This window comes from Lycium barbarum, chromosome 12, assembly GCF_019175385.1.
Source record: "Lycium barbarum isolate Lr01 chromosome 12, ASM1917538v2, whole genome shotgun sequence".
In the NCBI taxonomy this organism is placed as follows: Eukaryota; Viridiplantae; Streptophyta; class Magnoliopsida; order Solanales; family Solanaceae; genus Lycium; species Lycium barbarum.
In genome coordinates, this window is record NC_083348.1 from 72,732,479 (window position 1) to 72,749,706 (window position 17,228).

Sequence of the window (17,228 nt, forward strand, 5' to 3'; positions counted from 1 at the left end):
TCTCTACAATTTTGTGCCACTGATGCAACGGGTAAAGAGAGCAAAAATCAGGAGAGTTGTTGAGGACTCGGATGAAGAAGAATAAAAAAGACAACATTGTCAAAGGAAAGCTGTTAGCAGTGGCCTGGGAACTAGGATTCATGTAAATATGAAGAAAAGGTTTCAGGTTTCTAACGTCTTAGAGATGCCAGCCAGCTTCCAGTTTCAAACTCCATTTATAGCTAACTGCTGCAGGCACTTTCTTTTGTAGCTACTTTATTCATTTTGCATCTTGTTAATTCGTTTCTGATTCTGCTTTGAAGATGGGTTCTTTGTTTTTGAAAAAATTTCGTGTGATATCTTAACGGTTAAACCGATAACCGAACCGATAACGATAAAAAACCGATTAACCAATAACCCATTAACCGATATGTTAATGGTTCTTTAACGGTTTAACATGTCTACAAACCGATAAGTTTAACCGATAATTTTCAAATGAACTGAATCACCCGATACACAGCCCTAGTACGAAGCACAAAACACCATCAATCTTCATGTGACATCACATTTATGTAGTTGTTTGTCACCCGTCACTACCATTCAAAGTTCAGCTATTAAGTGAATGTTAATTATTCGGATCTTAATCACTAAAGATTATTTGTTGTTGGTTGAAGTTGTGCATATATTATTAATACATGGGGATTAGTTGTGCAGGGTATAATTATTTCAACTTCTACCATGCATATAGTATACATAAATTTACTCATAACTTATAGTATTTATTTTATTTATGTGGAATGATAAAATAATTATTAAAGGTGATATTGGTTGCTGAAACTTATACAAAGCAACTAAACAAGATATCAAACAAGGTATTGATTATGCTAATTTTAATATATGAATAACTCTCTTCATAACCATGAATCAAATAACCTCTAAGTGCGTTTTTTTATGTTACAACCATTTAATGAGTATGAAAAGATCTAAATAATTGAGATATGTCACAAAATTATGAAAGATCTAAATAATTGAGATATATCACAATTTTAATATCTTTAAGATATCTATTCAAGAATTTCTATAAAGATGACGGTTTACCTATTTCATCAATTCACTGCATCGCCAACCACCAACCACGCACAACTACCACCGATGTCGTTACCAATCAGTACAATCAACCGTCATCACCACTAGCCATTATTTACTATCATCATCACCATTTATCACCTCTATCTATCACCAACCACCACCATTAGCTATCATTATCATTCATCACAACTATTAGCCGTCGCCACCAACTACCACCACAACCACTATTGTTAGTCACCACCGCCTTTAAATACTACCACAAACATCACTATTAACCAACACCATTCCTAATCAGCACCCACAACCACTCATAAATATAATGTTATGACATTATATTTATAAATATTATGTTTTTTTGTCAAACATCGAATACATGATGTTCTCACAAAAAAGTATGCTTTTAATTTTTATAATTAATTAAAATTAAAATATTATTAATTTGCAAAATATATATCAATTATTTTTACAATATTAGTTACAAATATATGATTATTAATTAATATATTTTCAAAAAATAATGTGTTGATAAATGCATATTTTTCAAATATTAATTTTTAATTTTTGATATTTAAATTTTATTTTTATATTAATCTAACTGTGTAATTACACTTATATAACCCAACAATGTAATAACAAATGGAGTATGTTGCAATTAGAATACTGTTAAAATGGGGATGAATAGAAAAGGGGGATAAAAAAATAAAGGCTGTATTCCAGCACACAATGATGATATTGTGGAAAAAAGCATAGAGTGTGAAGGTGCAATCAAGGTGGCTTTGGGCTGTAGGAAGCACAAACCCCACACGCCCCCCCAATCAAACTTGTTGTGACATCACATTTCCGGCAGATCACGTCGGATCTTCCGTAACGACTCGCTTAATTACTCACAGATCTAATTCAGTTATTCGATTGAATCAAATTCAGTAATGGCTGCAACTCCCAATATGGATCAATTTGAGGCTTATTTCCGCAGAGCTGATTTGGATCAGGATGGTCGCATCAGTGGTGTTGAGGCTGTTGCCTTTTTTCAAGCTTCCAATTTGCCCAAACCAGTCCTTGCTCAGGTTTCCCCTTTCTCTACTTCTTTTTCTTTTTTTCTAACCCTAGTGGCCGGGCCAGCTTGCGACTAATTCCACGGGATACGGTATCAGGTAACTTTGTCCACTAAGGCTATCACCTAGTGTTTTCTTTCTGCAATTCCTAGTCGAGATGTAAGCTAGCTTGTTTTGGGCACCATTGTTAACTTGGAAGTAAAAAGACCGTTAATCTGAATCTTTTTTTCTTTTTTCTTTTTCTAAATGGAAGTTAGTCCAAATCTGCTTTAGTTTTAGAATTATATGTCAAATATTGGCTGGGTTAGAAATTTTAACTATTTGGATAAGAAGGATGATTTGGAGCAGAGGCGGATCCGGGATTTATATTTTATCGGTTCAATTTTAAGATTATTAGCATTGAACTCATTATATTTTTACAGTTATGGGTTCATATCTACTATTTTTATTGCAATTATAGTAAAATTTTTATACATAAATTTATACTCCGCGTCAAAAGTTACGGGTCAATTGAACCCGCAACTCTAATGCTACATACGCCTCTGATTCGGAGTGTTCAGTCACAGTCTAGATCAGTTTGACATTGTTTTTTGATTGCTTTTTAGTTTACAAGAGAATATTCAACCTCTGTTAGCTTCACTTCTCCGTATGTTTCGGCGCACCATTTCTTCCTGTCTGACACTGTAGTTCTAGCTACTGCACACTTAGTAGAAAACCTTCATTTATGGCAATGTTCATTATCAAAGCGCGACTTTTTACTCACGCGATGAGACATGTTCTTCGCATGTATAGTCTGCCTGCATATGGATGTTGGTTTGCCTCACTTCTCATTGCAATGCCATGCCTTTTTACCTCTTCGTCCGTCACTTGATTTATTCCTTGCTTATACCTTTTTTACTGTGCTCGCGGCCATCGAGTGGGCTCGAAGCATTTTATTGTCAAATACCTTGAAGTGTTCCAGTCATTTGAGCTTGCAAACTCGTTGCTATTCAGCAGAAATAGGGTGTTTGGGGTGGAAAGACACGGTTTAATTCAGAAAAAAAAAATGAAGAGAAATTTACGTTTGTTGCATTAGATGAACATTTTGGAACTCAACGTAAACAATCTGAAAATGGGTAGCAGATATGAGATACATGAAAAGTTTTGTCAAAGATTATTAGTGAAACGGTACCAGATTATAATTTTTGAAACCACCCCGTTTATATCTAGTAATACAACAAAATGAATAGCGGTCTGGTAACTTAGAATAGAAATTAGGACATTGTACGGTTGAAATTTGGAAGTAGGACAACTACTAAAATGTGTTAGAGCTACTTGAGAATGTAGCAAAAGTTGCAGCAGATAGCTTTGTGGTTCAGACTGTTAGAGTGGTAAGGCTCAGACATTATTGTTTTGTTATACTTGATAAGGTAGTGCAACACCAATTATGATGCTTGCCAGAAGACAGGTGTAAAAGCAGATTTAAAGATAATCTAGATGTGGAAGAAGTTGTAGTTCGTAAATAGTCCATCTGCAACTCCTGCTTAACATCCGGATCTATCAACTTCCTCGTGTCTTCTCACTATAGTTCACATGTTCTTTTGCTTTTATGCAGATATGGACATATGTTGATCAAAGTCGTACCGGTTTCCTTAGTCGCCAAGAATTTTTCAACTATCTTAGGCTTGTTACGGTGGCGCAGAAACGAGAGTTGACCCCAGAAATAGTGAAAGCTGCACTATTTACGCCAGCTTCAGCTAAAATTCCTGCCCCCCAGATAAACCTTGCAGCCATACCAGGTCCTCGTCCAGCGAATAAAGTTGGTTCTGCAGTCCCGCCAGTCAGTGGTGTTGCAGTGCCTCCAGTTAGTGGTGCTGCTCCAACAGCAGCACCAAGTTTTGGCATTAGGGGTCAACAGGGCTTACCAGTTCAGCAAAGCCAGTACCTCAGGCCCCCTCGACCATCCGTACCCAGCACCAGTTTCACGTCTCAACCAGGTGTTCCTGGTCAAGGAATGTCAGGTGCAGGTACCAGGGCAGCTTTTAGTGCTGGCAATTCCTCTGATTGGCTTGCTGGTAATGGTGGTTCCCAAGCAGCTGTTACTTCCCAAGCTCCTAATATAGGTATCAGTTCTAGAAGTCAGGATGGATTTGATCATGCTTCTCCACAGCAGAACCAACAAAAGACCACTTATTCGGCACCACCAGGTTCATCTAAAATAAACGATTCAACTCTGCGCGGTAACCAGCCAGATGCTAAGGATCCTAAAGCAGTACCAGTATCTGGAAATGGATTTGCATCTGACTCGCTTTTTGGAGATGCATTTTCAGTTGCATCAGTTCAACCAAAACAAAACTCCGCACCTAGTTTATCTTCTGCTAGTAGCTTACCAGCCATGGTCCCTGCATCTGCAGGGTTCCAACATCCAGTAAAGGCCAGCTCAGTTGCTTCACAAGTTGCACTTCCCCAGCAACCAGTAAACCAATATCAGCAAGCTCAGTTGACCGGGAGACCAAACCAACAGGTCTTAGTGCCAAGTGCTGCTGCAAATCCTAATGCAGCTGGAAATTCTCGCTCTAGTCAGGCTCAGCTTCCTTGGCCAAGAATGACTCGGTCTGACTATCAGAAGTACAGCAAAGTATTTATGGCTGTGGACACGGACAGGGATGGAAAAATTTCTGGGCAGGAGGCAAGGAACCTGTTTCTAAGTTGGAGGCTGCCTAGAGGTGCGATTTGCTTACTGCCTTGATCTATTTATGAAATTCCATGTTCCTTCTGGTTGTTTCATTCTGAGACAGATATTTATTTGTTAATTACAAATATCTATTACTGGTTGTGTTACGATTAACTGAATGTGTTATGTCTCCTTTAGTTATTACTAAGTGGTCTGGGACATCAGATATTTCTAGTATTTATTAACTAGAAATACTAGTTGTGTATGTAGGTTTACACTACTTATGTACTTAAGTTTAATTACGGCTTAAGAGCTCAGTGGATATGTTGGAATCCAGTTCAATACTGTACAAATGTCAAATGAAGATTAGTCTTATAAAAAATAAATCATCTATGCTTATTTTTTTTCCGTATACATCTACAATTTTTTATAAAGTTGCTTTACTCCTTACAAACTCTGATTCTTTACTTTGAAGAGCTTAAACCAGATAAGTTATCTAGTTAATCATGAGTCGCCCTGTGAAATTGGGTATTTGAAATATTTCTGATGGATATCGCTTACTATTAAATAGCGGAACTTGATTAGGAAGCTCACTTCTTGCCTGCCCAAATATTTTCTTGCTTGGTAAGGGCTTTGCATCGTAGATTCTTAGGCTTCCAGAGCCTATGGTTGTTATTCAAACATCTAGTAGCTTTTCCTAAAGTTTGGAATGCGTGGGGACTCTTTACTTTTTAATAGTTCTGGTATAGCATAGCGTTTTATTTTCCGTCGGGGTTATGCACTTCATACTTTTATCAGGATACAATTTTCATACAGGTCCTTTAAGACATTGTTGTGCCGTCTATTATGACCTGTGGCACAACACCTTTCTTGCTCATGAGAACTCATACTGAATTTTCTTTCTTTCGCCGAGCTGTTGGTCATTTGGTCCTTCAAAACAATAATATGGTATGCTTTTCGTTTGTCAGAGGTGCTGAAACAGGTGTGGGATTTATCTGATCAAGACAATGACAGCATGTTGTCTTTAAGGGAATTCTGCATTGCTCTCTACCTGATGGAGCGGCACAGGGAAGGTCGCCCTCTTCCTTCAGTCCTTCCGACCAATCTTATTTTTGACGAGTCTTTATTGCCTGCTTCTGGTCAACCTATCCCATCACACGGTGCTGTTGCTTGGAGACACACACCAGGTACATTTATTTCCTCCCATTTATAATGTTCATTATGGATGGTTCATGACCAGTGAATGCACATGTTTGTATTAGCAAAGAGCAGCTGATTCTGTCTTGAGTTACATAATTTCCCTCATGTGGTATATACATGCATCTAAAGGCGTTTATACAGGCCTTTATTCACTCCATCCATAGCCTTAGGTTTTGGACTGGATACTTAGACTCAGCCACATTCAGATGATATCAGAGCCAAACCTTTGGTAAACCTGTTTCCATACTCGTAAGTCAGCATTCAAGTCATAGAGTGAAGCCCAAACATCAAGTTACAAACGCGGAGGGTGTTGAGTTGTATAATATTCCCTCCATTCCTGTTTATGTCACACTTCCTTTTTCGTCTGTTCCAAAAAATGAATGACACACTTCTTAATTTGGAAACAATTAACTTTACACTTCCCATTTTACCCTTAATGAAAAGCTTTTATAACCACACAAATTTTCTAGCATGTTCAAGGCAACAAGTTTCATAAGTTTTAGAGCTGCACAAATGCTATGACATTTTTTGGATCACAAGTTCCATAAGTGTTCATTCTTTTCTTAAACTCCACGCCGAATCAAACTTGTAGCCTGTTTGGCCAAGTTTCTCCAAGGCCAAAAGTGGAGTGTTTTTTCTTCAAACACTAGTTGCTGCTCAAAAGTACTTTTCAAATTGATTAGCCAAAAACTATCTGCTTCTCACCAAAAGTTGTTTTTTGAAAAGCACTTTTTCAAAATAAGCTAATTTTAGAAACTTGGCCAAACAGGCTATAGGTCACATAAATTGGAACAGAGCGACTATCCCACATTTTTATGTAAGGGCACCCGAAGTGGTCATGTGCCAATCAGCCATAACTTTTAAGGTTCTCGAGTTCAATGTTGAGATTCTTTCACTCTTTGCTTTATAAGCATTTCATCTGATGATAACTTTGTATGTGGAATGTGCCCAATTCACAATTTACTAAAACTTGAATCACAAAATTATGAAAAGAGTTTGAACCTCGTCCTATTTTCCAACTTGATGGGATAGAGGTGACAGGTTCTTATAGTGGTTCATTCATTTGAACCTCGTCCTATTTTCCAAGGTAGTTGACAGGTTCCCAGTCAAACTCTCGTCCTTCTCTGTTCAAGAAGGGGTGCTAACCTCATCTAAAACTTGTGTCTCCATATTGCTTTATATAATTGATAGTGTATTCCCAGGGTATACCAGAAAATGAAACGTCAATCCGTCCAGGTGTTTGCTAGTATTTTATTTGATATCGGTCTGGAGAATTTCCCTCCTGTTTTTTATCTTTTGATTTAATCTCATGATTCCTTTTGTTTTCCAGCCTCCCAGCAAACACAGGGGCCAAGGGGTGCAGGACAGATGGCTTCTGGTGCTCCGGGGAAGCCTCCGCGTCCAGTTCCCATTCCCCAGCTCAATGAAGCTGTGCAGCCTGCTCAGCAAAAGCCTAAAGTTCCTGCACTGGAGAAGCATCTTGTTGACCAACTTAGCCAAGAGGAACAGGATGCATTGAATTCAAAGTTCCAGGAAGCAACTGAAGCAGAAAAGAAGGTGAAATTAAACTGTTCTTCTCGGCGGCTACTTCCTCTCCTCCTCAGTCTTTCTCAGTTCTTCCAATACTTTCTTCTTTTACCATGATTATCTGAATTTTAAGTTTTGAGAATTGGGTCTTTAACTAGCTGAGTGAGAAAATGAATGGTAATTTGAGAATGGATCTTGAACAGTATGTGTCTACTAGTGAAGTCTGTTAATACAACCGAAGTTGCAACACTTGCAACAGGACGCTGTTTCGTGCATTGCAGGAAACTTAACATGATTTGCTGGTGTGTTCTGTTTTTATTTCTACACTAGATTATATTGTATTTATTGGTTGGATATAATGTACTGGAAGGCAAATGAATACTTTTCTTTAGGAACCAATTGACAAATAGTTTGTCTGATGTGTTAAACAACAATGTTACATTCAAATTTGCTTCAGAATGTGAATTATATGATTGGTGTGGATAGTGTTGTGTCTGGCTTGTAATAATTTTCTTGGTTATCAGGTCATCAAAGTTGTAGCACTAACTCTTGATTATTTCTCGGTGTTTAGAGGACTATAATCAAAGAATATTTGACATTTTCTGAATTTCCTTAATTGTTAATTTGATACTATGGAGGACCAAAAATGGATTTTCATGTTTGAATCTTAACTTAATTCTAGTGGAGCCTCTTCTTATGTCTGTTGGCACTTGTAACTGCCAAATTTATTAATACAATTTTTTCCCTCTATACCATAATATTGAAGGTCATGGAATTGGAGAAGGAAATTTTGGAAGCAAAAGAAAAAGTTCAGTTCTACCATGCAAAGATGCAAGAAATAGTGAGTGTCTGATCTTTGTACACCTCAAGTTCAATCAATTATATTCTGAGATCTATATATCCCTCTTTTTTTTTTTTTTTTGATAAGGTAGATAATTTCAATAACAATTGGGGAAACCCCGTATACAATCCGTATGCCAAAAAGAAGAGAACCTACAACACTAAAATGGTCTGCTTTCTATTGTTGTTTCTTTTACCAGATTTTATACAAAAGCCGATGCGACAATAGACTAAATGAGATCACTCAAAGAACTGCTGCTGACAAAAGAGAGGTAAAAACTTTTCTGAACATAGGGAAACCACATCTCTAATTATTTGTTGTTCAACTTAAAATGGAGAGTTTGGCAGGTTGAGTTATTGGCTAAAAAATATGAAGAGAAATACAAGCAGACAGGAGATGTTGCTTCTAAATTGACAATTGAGGAGGCCACCTTTCGGGATATTCAGGTATTTGTGGATTTTTTTTTTGTCAAATGCATTGGTGTATAGTTAAGTTCCCTTTCTCATATTTTCTTGTAAATCATGTGAAATTGTCTTGCGTTTAAATGTTATGTTGTTGGACCTTTTATAGGAGAAAAAGATGGAGCTATACAAGGAAATTGTTAAAATGGATCAAGATGGCAAGACTGATGGTATCCAGGTTGGAAAATTGTTTCACTAGTCAATTTGATAAGAGATACGTAGAACTTTTCTGAAGCAGAAGTTTCTCTTTTACAGGACCGTGCTAGTCACATTCAGGTGAACCTTGAGGAGCTAGTAAAAGCACTGAATGAGCGGTGCAAAACTTATGGGTTACGAGCTAAACCAACTACTCTGCTTGAGCTTCCATTCGGTAATTGCACAAGTCTTTTTGTACTTTGTGTGGTAACATAAGCTTTCATTTGGTTGTCTCATCTATTCCTATATTTTTCTATAAAGTCAGTAAAATCTAATAAAGAAGTTTGTTTCGGAAATATAACTCCAATGCCTTGTTATTTTTTGCGCTGAACTGTGACTGACAAAGTTATTTTTCCTGAGAAGAATCTTGATAATAAAAAATGATTCGCTGGAAGAAATTGTGGTTCTAGCGGAGATTGTTCTGTTCTTAACTGGTCAATCTCAAGCGAAGCCTTCCATTTTACCAGCCAATTTGAGTGTGTTCTTTATTGAGGCGTTAGAATTAACTTGTTGCCGACTGTTTATAGATTGACTCTTTTGGCCAGTATTTCTCTAAAGAAACATCCAATTCAAAATAAAAGGTCTTCCCCCTTTATATTTACCTCAATTCCATTTAGTTCATAAAATGATGCTAATTTTTTCTTGGAGATCCATGTGTATTCTCAGTTGGTCAGCAATTTGTAGTGCCAAGTAGGAGGTGCGTGATGTATAACTTTAGCCACTGTCATTAGGAGTCTGTAACCTAAGCTCAACATGTTTCTGGTCTGTAATTTTCATTGATGTAAATTCTTTTCAAATGCTTTCTCATACTATTTATTGTAATTTCGAAGGTTGGCAACCAGGCATCCAAGAGGTTGCAGCAGACTGGGATGAAGAGTGGGATAAGTTTGAAGATGAAGGTATGTTTTACGAAGCCAGCCTGTAAATCAAAGTGCTGACACTCAAAACACCTCAAGAGGCCATTGAATAAGTTTTTTTCTTCTTTGGGTTGCTTTTGGATGCGAGGGTTGTAGAAATTTATTAAATGTGGCTCACTTTATTGTTGAATCTTTTTCCTTTCCAGGATTCACATTTGTGAAAGAGCTCACGCTTGATGTGAAAAACGTTATTGCCCCTCCTAAACCAAAGTCTTCATTGGTTCGCGAGAAAGCATCTTCGTTAGCTGACCATGATTCTGGAAAATCATCAGCTGATGCTGACACTGATGCAAAGATAGATAAGCTGCCAAGCCACGTACAAGCTAGGGAAGTTAGTGACATGGAATCTGCACATGGACGTCATCAAACAGCAAGAAGTCCAACTGATAGTCCATCAAGGAGCAATGCAGTTGAGAGCCCGTCAAAACAATTCCAAGAGTCTGTGCACAGGAAGGATGTCAATTTTGATGGTTCACCCCATGCTGCCCAAAGGTAATGTGGTGGTTTTGTTCCTCTTTTGGGTGATTCAGTATATCATGTTCTTTTGTTTTCCAATGATGACAAACTGTGTAGAATACTCAATTGTAGAGGGATTCCACCTTCCACAAACTGTTCTACAGTTTCCTAGAAATCTGAATCTCTTCGTTTAATTTTATGAGTGCAGTGAGCACTGGGATACTGAATCTGTGTTCTCGAGGGACAAAGGTTTTGATGAATCTGGCTGGGGTACGTTTGATACCAAGTTTGACACTGATGCCGCATGGGACGTTAATTCTGTTGCAAAGGTAAATGGATTATTTTGCATATTCTTTTTCACTTCTGCAACTGCTAGGTTAGATGCAGACCTTTGCAATTTGCATGCTGTAGTACTTTATTGTCTAGGCAACCTTCTTCTCTTTTGCAGAGTTAGTCTCATTTTGACTTTGGAAGAATACCTTTGACATTATTTAAAAGCTGAAATTCCACATTATATTGCTTTCTTCGTTTATGCAGGATTCAGCTAATGACAATCTCAAGGAATCTTCTCTTTTTGGAGCTGATGATTGGGGCTTAGCCCCTATTAAAACGGGGTCCAAACAGTCCGTGAACACGCTACCGAAGCAAAGCCCATTCTTTGATTCTGTTCCTAGCACCCCAAGTTACAATGCTGGGTTAGACAACACGTTCCCGAAGCAAAGTCCTTTCTTTGATTCTGTTCCTAGCACCCCAAGTTACAATGCTGGGTTAGAAAACACGTTCCCGAAGCAAAGTCCTTTCTTTGATTCTGTTCCTAGCACCCCAAGTTACAATGCTGGATTCAGTTATTCAGACAACACGTTCCCGAAGCAAAGCCCTTTCTTTGATTCTGTTCCAAGCACCCCAAGTCAAAATGCTGGATTCACTCAGACTGATACCTTGTTCTCGAGGCAAAGTCCCTTCTTTGATTCTGTTCCTAGCACACCAGCTTATAATTCAGGAGGCTCACCAAATGCAGATAATATGTTCCAGAATAAGAGTCCATTTGCCTTCGGTGACTCAGTTCCAAGCACACCAATGTACAGTTCTACAAACTCACCTCGAAGACTTAGTGAAGGGTTTGAAGAAAACTCAAACAGCTTCTCCAGATTCGATTCCTTTAACATGCAGGATAGTGGCCCCTTTGGCACTCGTGACTCTCTTTCAAGATTTGATTCAATGCGCAGCACCAGAGACACTGACTATGATCATGGTTCATTCCAGCAGCGGGACTCGTTTGCTAGATTCGATTCATTTCGCAGCACCGCAGACTCTGACTATAATTTTGGGCTCTTTCCTCCTCGCGAGTCACTAAGTAGGTTTGATTCCATGAGTAGCACCAGGGACACAGACCACGGTCATGGTTTCACATCTTTTGATGATGCAGATCCATTTGGGTCAAATGATCCATTTAAGACATCAGCGGAGAGTCAGACACCAAGAAGAGATTCTGATAGTTGGAAAGCGTTTTGATGGGATCATGGAGTCCTAGTACGAACTCCTCTTTTATTCTATTTCTTTTTATCTTTTGGCCAGTTTGTTGTTTGTAGGTATGTAATGTTGTGACTAGATAAAGATGTGGGCAGCATGCATTAGCATCGCGATAAGCTGTGTTGTATTATTTTTTTAGCTTGATTTTTTATTTTTATTTTTTCTTGTGAATTTTGACCTTGTCTACCACATTATTTTTTTGGACTTCAAAGTGGACAGAACTTTTGCTGGTTCACCCATATTGAATGTATAAAGTGTATAATGAACATTTTTAATCAGTTGATATTGGAGAGGTATTTTGGTTTAGGAGTGGTTTTGGTACCCTTGTAGCTGAAGCTGAGTAGCGATTTTCTTTGTGTAGGGGTGGTGAATTCCTAGCAAGTTATTTTACTGTTTGCGGAAGTCTGTAGTTTCAGAAGTAGAATATTACATTATACTCGACGGATTTAAAGTGCTATATTGCTAATAAATGTAATATCTTGCTTGAGGTGGTCCTGTTTTCCTGTTATTTTGGGCAGGTGCAAGAAATATGAACTTTTAGCCTTTACCCTGTTCATCTTTCCTCACACTGATTTCCTAACATTAGTTTCTAATGTTTATAAGTAGAGTTTCTGCACATTTTAGCAGTTAGGATATCTTATTTACTTTTCGGGTTCATAAGGCTTCATTCATTCATTTCTTATTTATTTATCCAGTTAGTTTATATATGGTTACTCGCAATCCCTCAATTTTCCTTATTCAGGAGAAGCAGTGGGGCTTTCCGCTTTGCATTGCTCCCTTGACACTTCGAATCCTCAACCTCATGGTTGAAGACTTGAAGGTAAAGCATTTATCTTTTTTGAGCAGCTTTCTAAGTTGAGCTTTGTTTATAAGACTAACTATGTTAGTAGAACATTTTGTCGTTTTGGCAGACGGCAATGCATTGTTAGAGTTGTTGCTTTTAGAAGCGCTGTATCAAAGTAGCGTTGATGAATCAAAGACATTGTTGAGGAAATGATGGCTTGATTTGATTGTGATGCAGCTAACTATTCCAATTAAGATTATCGCTGGATGAACTGCATTGGTGATGTTTCATGAAAAAACGCTAGGTATAACAAGGCTGTGAAAATAAAAGTAATGTTCCAAAAATAAACTGATAAAAAGATTGAAATTATTTCTCGAGAGTCGAAGGACGATCTCCTTGAGAAGCTCTACAAGTTTGATGGATGGACTGGGATGATAGTTTCCCTCCTAAGTCTGTAAAGTCACTGTTGATACAACCACATATTGCCACAACCCATGCTGCAACCGAAGGACTTGTAGGTGTCTAACAAGTAACAACTATGCTGCTTATCATTGGCCAAGGTTAACTTGAAGCAGATTTATTACTAGTATGGAAAGAAACAAATGTAATAAAAAAAATTCACCTTGTTAGTGAGGATTCGAATCCCCACGTTGTAATCCCCTTCCCCTACTCCTAGCCCTTATGTAATTAAAAAAAATAATAATAAAAAAAACAGATGTTTTGCCATTAGGAATTGGAAGGATCTTTTCAAGAATAGTTAAACCGGGGTGCATGACATGCATCTTATGAAATTCTATTCACTGGAAAAATAAAGAATAAGCTAAGCCATTTTTGCAATGATCGTTATCAGGGAAGAAGAGGTTCCATAGACTGCAAAAGCTGGAACCCATGACAATAAATGCAGCATCCAAAGCCAAACCATGCCATCTTAGTTCATCCTTGAACATAATCAAGTGAAACAAAGCAGGCAACACAAACCCCAAAACAACACACGCTGCTCCCAACGAGTGACATAAAATTAGCAAAATTAGGTACTGTAAATGCCACAAAAGACACTATCAAAGCCACAAACCATCTCAGCCACAAACAGTGTCTGCCTTCACAGAATCTACTTTCCATCACTTCATAAACTGGATTCATCATCAGTGGGAAAGCCAAGAAAAGGTCACTAGATTAAGTTGCACCATGCTGCTAACCAATCCGCGCCCAAAATTAGTAGTGATTATATCCTTTCTCTCTTCACCAAAGGCATTTGGCCATGTAACTGGAGCACCAGAGAACATAAAAGAGTTTTTCTTATAGCTGTGGTGTCCTAAGCTCACCCACCTGGACTAATTTCATTAAATACTTTCTCAGCAGTATAGGTATTGAGCAACTCTATTCACCCAGACTTATAGATATCGAGTAACACTATCCACCTGGACCTGACAGACGAAAGAAATCACCTAATTGGAACAAGTCTAATGGCTGTGTTTATTGCAGCTCAAACAGTGTTTATCGCAGCTCAAACAGTGTTTATCTATTATCATAAACTTGTAAGTGAAATTGGTTCTAGGACAATGTTGATTTTAAAGCTTTATTTTCATATCTTCAATTTATAGTGAAATTGGTTCTAGGACTACCTTGATTTTTCATGCCTTCAATTTATAGTTACGTTGTCACAAAGTGGATCTCACCTTGTTCAGTATAAGAATAAAACTCATGTACTCTGGAGCCTTGAGCATTTATCAACTCCCAATGATAAATTTCAATAAGCTAACAAGTTCTGGTTTTGCTTGTTTCTCTGCTGTAGAAAAGATCTTGTATTTTCCTCCAAAATCAGTCCTAAGCAAAGATGGAGAAAGAAGCTTCAACCCAACACTTCATTATGGAACCAAGAATTAATGAAAGCTTCATTATGAAAAGTAGAGACGATCATAATTGATCCATTCCCAAATAATATTATGTGCATAACATTAACAAGTACTAGCAGTATTAAGAAGCGAACCAAATTGGCCACTAAATAACCGTACAAGAATATGACTCTCACACCCTCAAACCAATGCTGCTTGTCATTTGCCATGTATATGTGTAAATATATTGCTTAACAAATTAATTACTAGTAGAACAAAGTGGGAACTAACTCTGGCTTGACAATCTCTTCACCAGTAAACTGAACACAATCTAGACCATTATTACAACAACAACAACATAAACAGTGAAATCCCGCAGTATCGGGTCTGGGGAGGGTAAAGTGTACGCAGACCTTACCCCATCTCGGAAGATAGAGAGGCTGTTTCCGAAAGACCCTCCGCTCAATGAAACCAACGGAAGTGAAAAGTCATGATAAAGCAGTCTGAGAAAAAAAGAAGCAGAGGTACACAAGCAACAACATATAGTTGCAAGAATCTAGACCATTATCCCACAGTAACGTCTTATGAAATGCTATTTTAAAAAGCCTAAGCCTTTTTTGCAAACATCCCCATAAGGGAAGAATAGGTTCCATAGAGTGCAAAAACTGAGCCCAAGACAATAAATGCACCATCCAAAGCCAAAACATGCCATCTCAGTTCATCCTTGAACGCAATCCAGTGAAATAATGCAGGCAACACAAACCCCAAACAAACACAAACACTGCCTCCAACCAGTGACAAGAAATCAGCAAAATTGGGAACCACCAATGCAACAAAAGTCACTATCAAAACCACAAGCCATCTCAGCCACAAGCAGTATCTACCTTCACAAAATCTCCTTTCCATCACTTCATAAACTGGATTCATCATCAGTGGGAAAGCCAAGAAAAGGTCTATACAAAGACCAAGTTGCACCACAGTGCTAAGCCATCCCTGCCCAAAATTAGTAGTGATTATATCCTTGGTCCCTTCCCCAAAGGCAAAGTAACCTAATGCGCCAAATGCAGTATATAACAATGTTACAAAGGCCACCGACAAACCCAAGATTTTCCCAAATTTGTCCTTATCTCTTGTCTCTGATTCCAAAGGCAAAATCATTCCCATACCTTCAAAGGCATAAACAGCCATACCAACACCATACAAAAACACACTGAACCCACCAAACATTTCTACATTAGGCCTATTCTTGATGTAAGTCATCACATCTTCAACCATCACTACACCCAAAGCTCCTAAATCAACAGTTTCAGCAAAAATACTCAAAGGGGCTAAAAGGGTAAGAGTTGGAATTGAATTCAACCCCAACTGGAATGGAAAACAGCTCCATAGAAACACTGATTTTGGTGAAAATCCCAAGATTTTATGATTTGTCCCTGTGACAGAAGAATTAAACAAGTGCACCAAAGTATTAGCTATGAAAATCATGTATCCAACTGCAAAACATACTTGGGAGAGAACAATCATAGCATCAACAACATAACGACCAATTGGTCCACAAACAGCAAATCCCAAATCACCAAAAGATGAGATTTTTAAATCTTCAAGTTGGGATTCAAGCTTACGCCTAGAATAAACAAGAAGCATCATACAATAATAGGTAAGAATGGCTACTGAGATGATTAAAAGAGAAGCCATTAGCCATCCTGTTTTCTTAAATGTGTATGGAAATCCAAGAATTCCAGCACCAACAAAAGACATGAAAATATTAGCAAAAGTCTTTATAGGAGAAGAGAGATGTTGTTGATTTTGGTTTTGGCCCAAAAATGGTGCATCTTCTCCAGGGATTTTTAGAACATGGGATGATGATAAGCTTGTTTTATCTGTCTTAAACTCCATTTTGTTTAACTAATCACAAATCAAGAATTCAATTCAATCAGATGCAACGCTATTGTCTTTCACAAAACCAAGAAAAAAGATTGGAAGATCTTGATTTGAATGAATTTGGAAAACAAGATTGATAGGATTGGAATCTTTTTTCTTTTTGCTTTTTGTGGAAGTCTTATCTCCTCTATGTAGATGGATTTTCTTCCCCTAAATTCTAGCGCAAATGAAACGTGGGAGAATTGAAGGATGGCGGCATATGGTTGCGGTCCTGCAAAGGTAACCTCCGATTAACCAAATAAAAAATAGTCCAAAAAGAAAATAATAAATTGAAACCGACATGCAACCTATGACCGAACGGAGTATATCTTACGTTATACATATACGGTGGTTATACCTACCAGGGTGTTCAGTTTTTAGTTAAAAGACTGATCCAAATAGTAAATCGAACCAAACTGATTAAATAAACCGATAGTTGTTTGGTTTTGGTTTGGTTTGATTTGGTTTTATTAAAAACTAATCGAAGAAAACAATTTTTATAATTAATAATATATACACAGTACATTAATTTTGAATATTTTGTTTACTTTTTCATCAAAATTTCTTTATCTTTAACATGTTAATGAACTTTACTCATCAAAGCCCATTTCATAAAAAAATCATGAATCCAAACTCATTTACTCAAAGAAACAATATAAGAAGTTTTTTTTTTTTCCTTATAAACTTTATTCACTTGATTAAAGTAGATATTTTAAGACTTTTTCTTCATAATCCAAGAAAATTATAGCTCCCATAATAAAAAAGGTAATAACAAACTATAAGTTTGAAAAA

At 37.5% G+C, this 17,228-nt stretch overlaps 2 protein-coding genes across 2 annotated transcripts; one reads left to right on the forward strand and one right to left on the reverse strand.

The window, feature by feature from the left end:
- The first annotated feature begins 1,749 nt into the window (after positions 1 to 1,749).
- LOC132622002 (actin cytoskeleton-regulatory complex protein PAN1-like) lies at positions 1,750 to 12,206 on the forward strand. Its single transcript, XM_060336510.1, has 13 exons — positions 1,750 to 2,132; positions 3,715 to 4,825; positions 5,742 to 5,960; positions 7,304 to 7,530; positions 8,267 to 8,341; positions 8,541 to 8,612; positions 8,689 to 8,787; positions 8,912 to 8,980; positions 9,058 to 9,172; positions 9,828 to 9,896; positions 10,061 to 10,406; positions 10,579 to 10,699; positions 10,908 to 12,206. The coding sequence occupies exons 1-13, from the start codon at positions 1,995 to 1,997 to the stop codon at positions 11,880 to 11,882; spliced, it is 3,636 nt and encodes a 1,211-aa protein (XP_060192493.1). The 5' UTR covers positions 1,750 to 1,994; the 3' UTR covers positions 11,883 to 12,206.
- A 2,511-nt stretch (positions 12,207 to 14,717) lies between these two features.
- On the reverse strand, positions 14,718 to 16,677 carry LOC132622004 (amino acid transporter AVT3B-like). Its single transcript, XM_060336511.1, has one exon. The coding sequence runs from the start codon at positions 16,410 to 16,412 to the stop codon at positions 15,123 to 15,125; it is 1,290 nt and encodes a 429-aa protein (XP_060192494.1). The 5' UTR covers positions 16,413 to 16,677; the 3' UTR covers positions 14,718 to 15,122.
- Between the last annotated feature and the right edge of the window lie 551 nt (positions 16,678 to 17,228).

What these genes read in the sequence shown, in the direction of transcription:
- LOC132622002 (XM_060336510.1), top strand. Translation starts at nt 1,995, where the DNA reads ATGGCTGCAACTCCCAATATGGATCAATTTGAGGCTTATTTCCGCAGA. An exon ending in CCAAACCAGTCCTTGCTCAG is followed by an intron (nt 2,133 to 3,714) that starts GTTTCCCCTTTC and finishes GCTTTTATGCAG; the next exon opens with ATATGGACATATGTTGATCA. An exon ending in GGATAAGTTTGAAGATGAAG is followed by an intron (nt 9,897 to 10,060) that starts GTATGTTTTACG and finishes TTTCCTTTCCAG; the next exon opens with GATTCACATTTGTGAAAGAG.
- LOC132622004 (XM_060336511.1), bottom strand. Translation starts at nt 16,412, where the DNA reads ATGGAGTTTAAGACAGATAAAACAAGCTTATCATCATCCCATGTTCTA.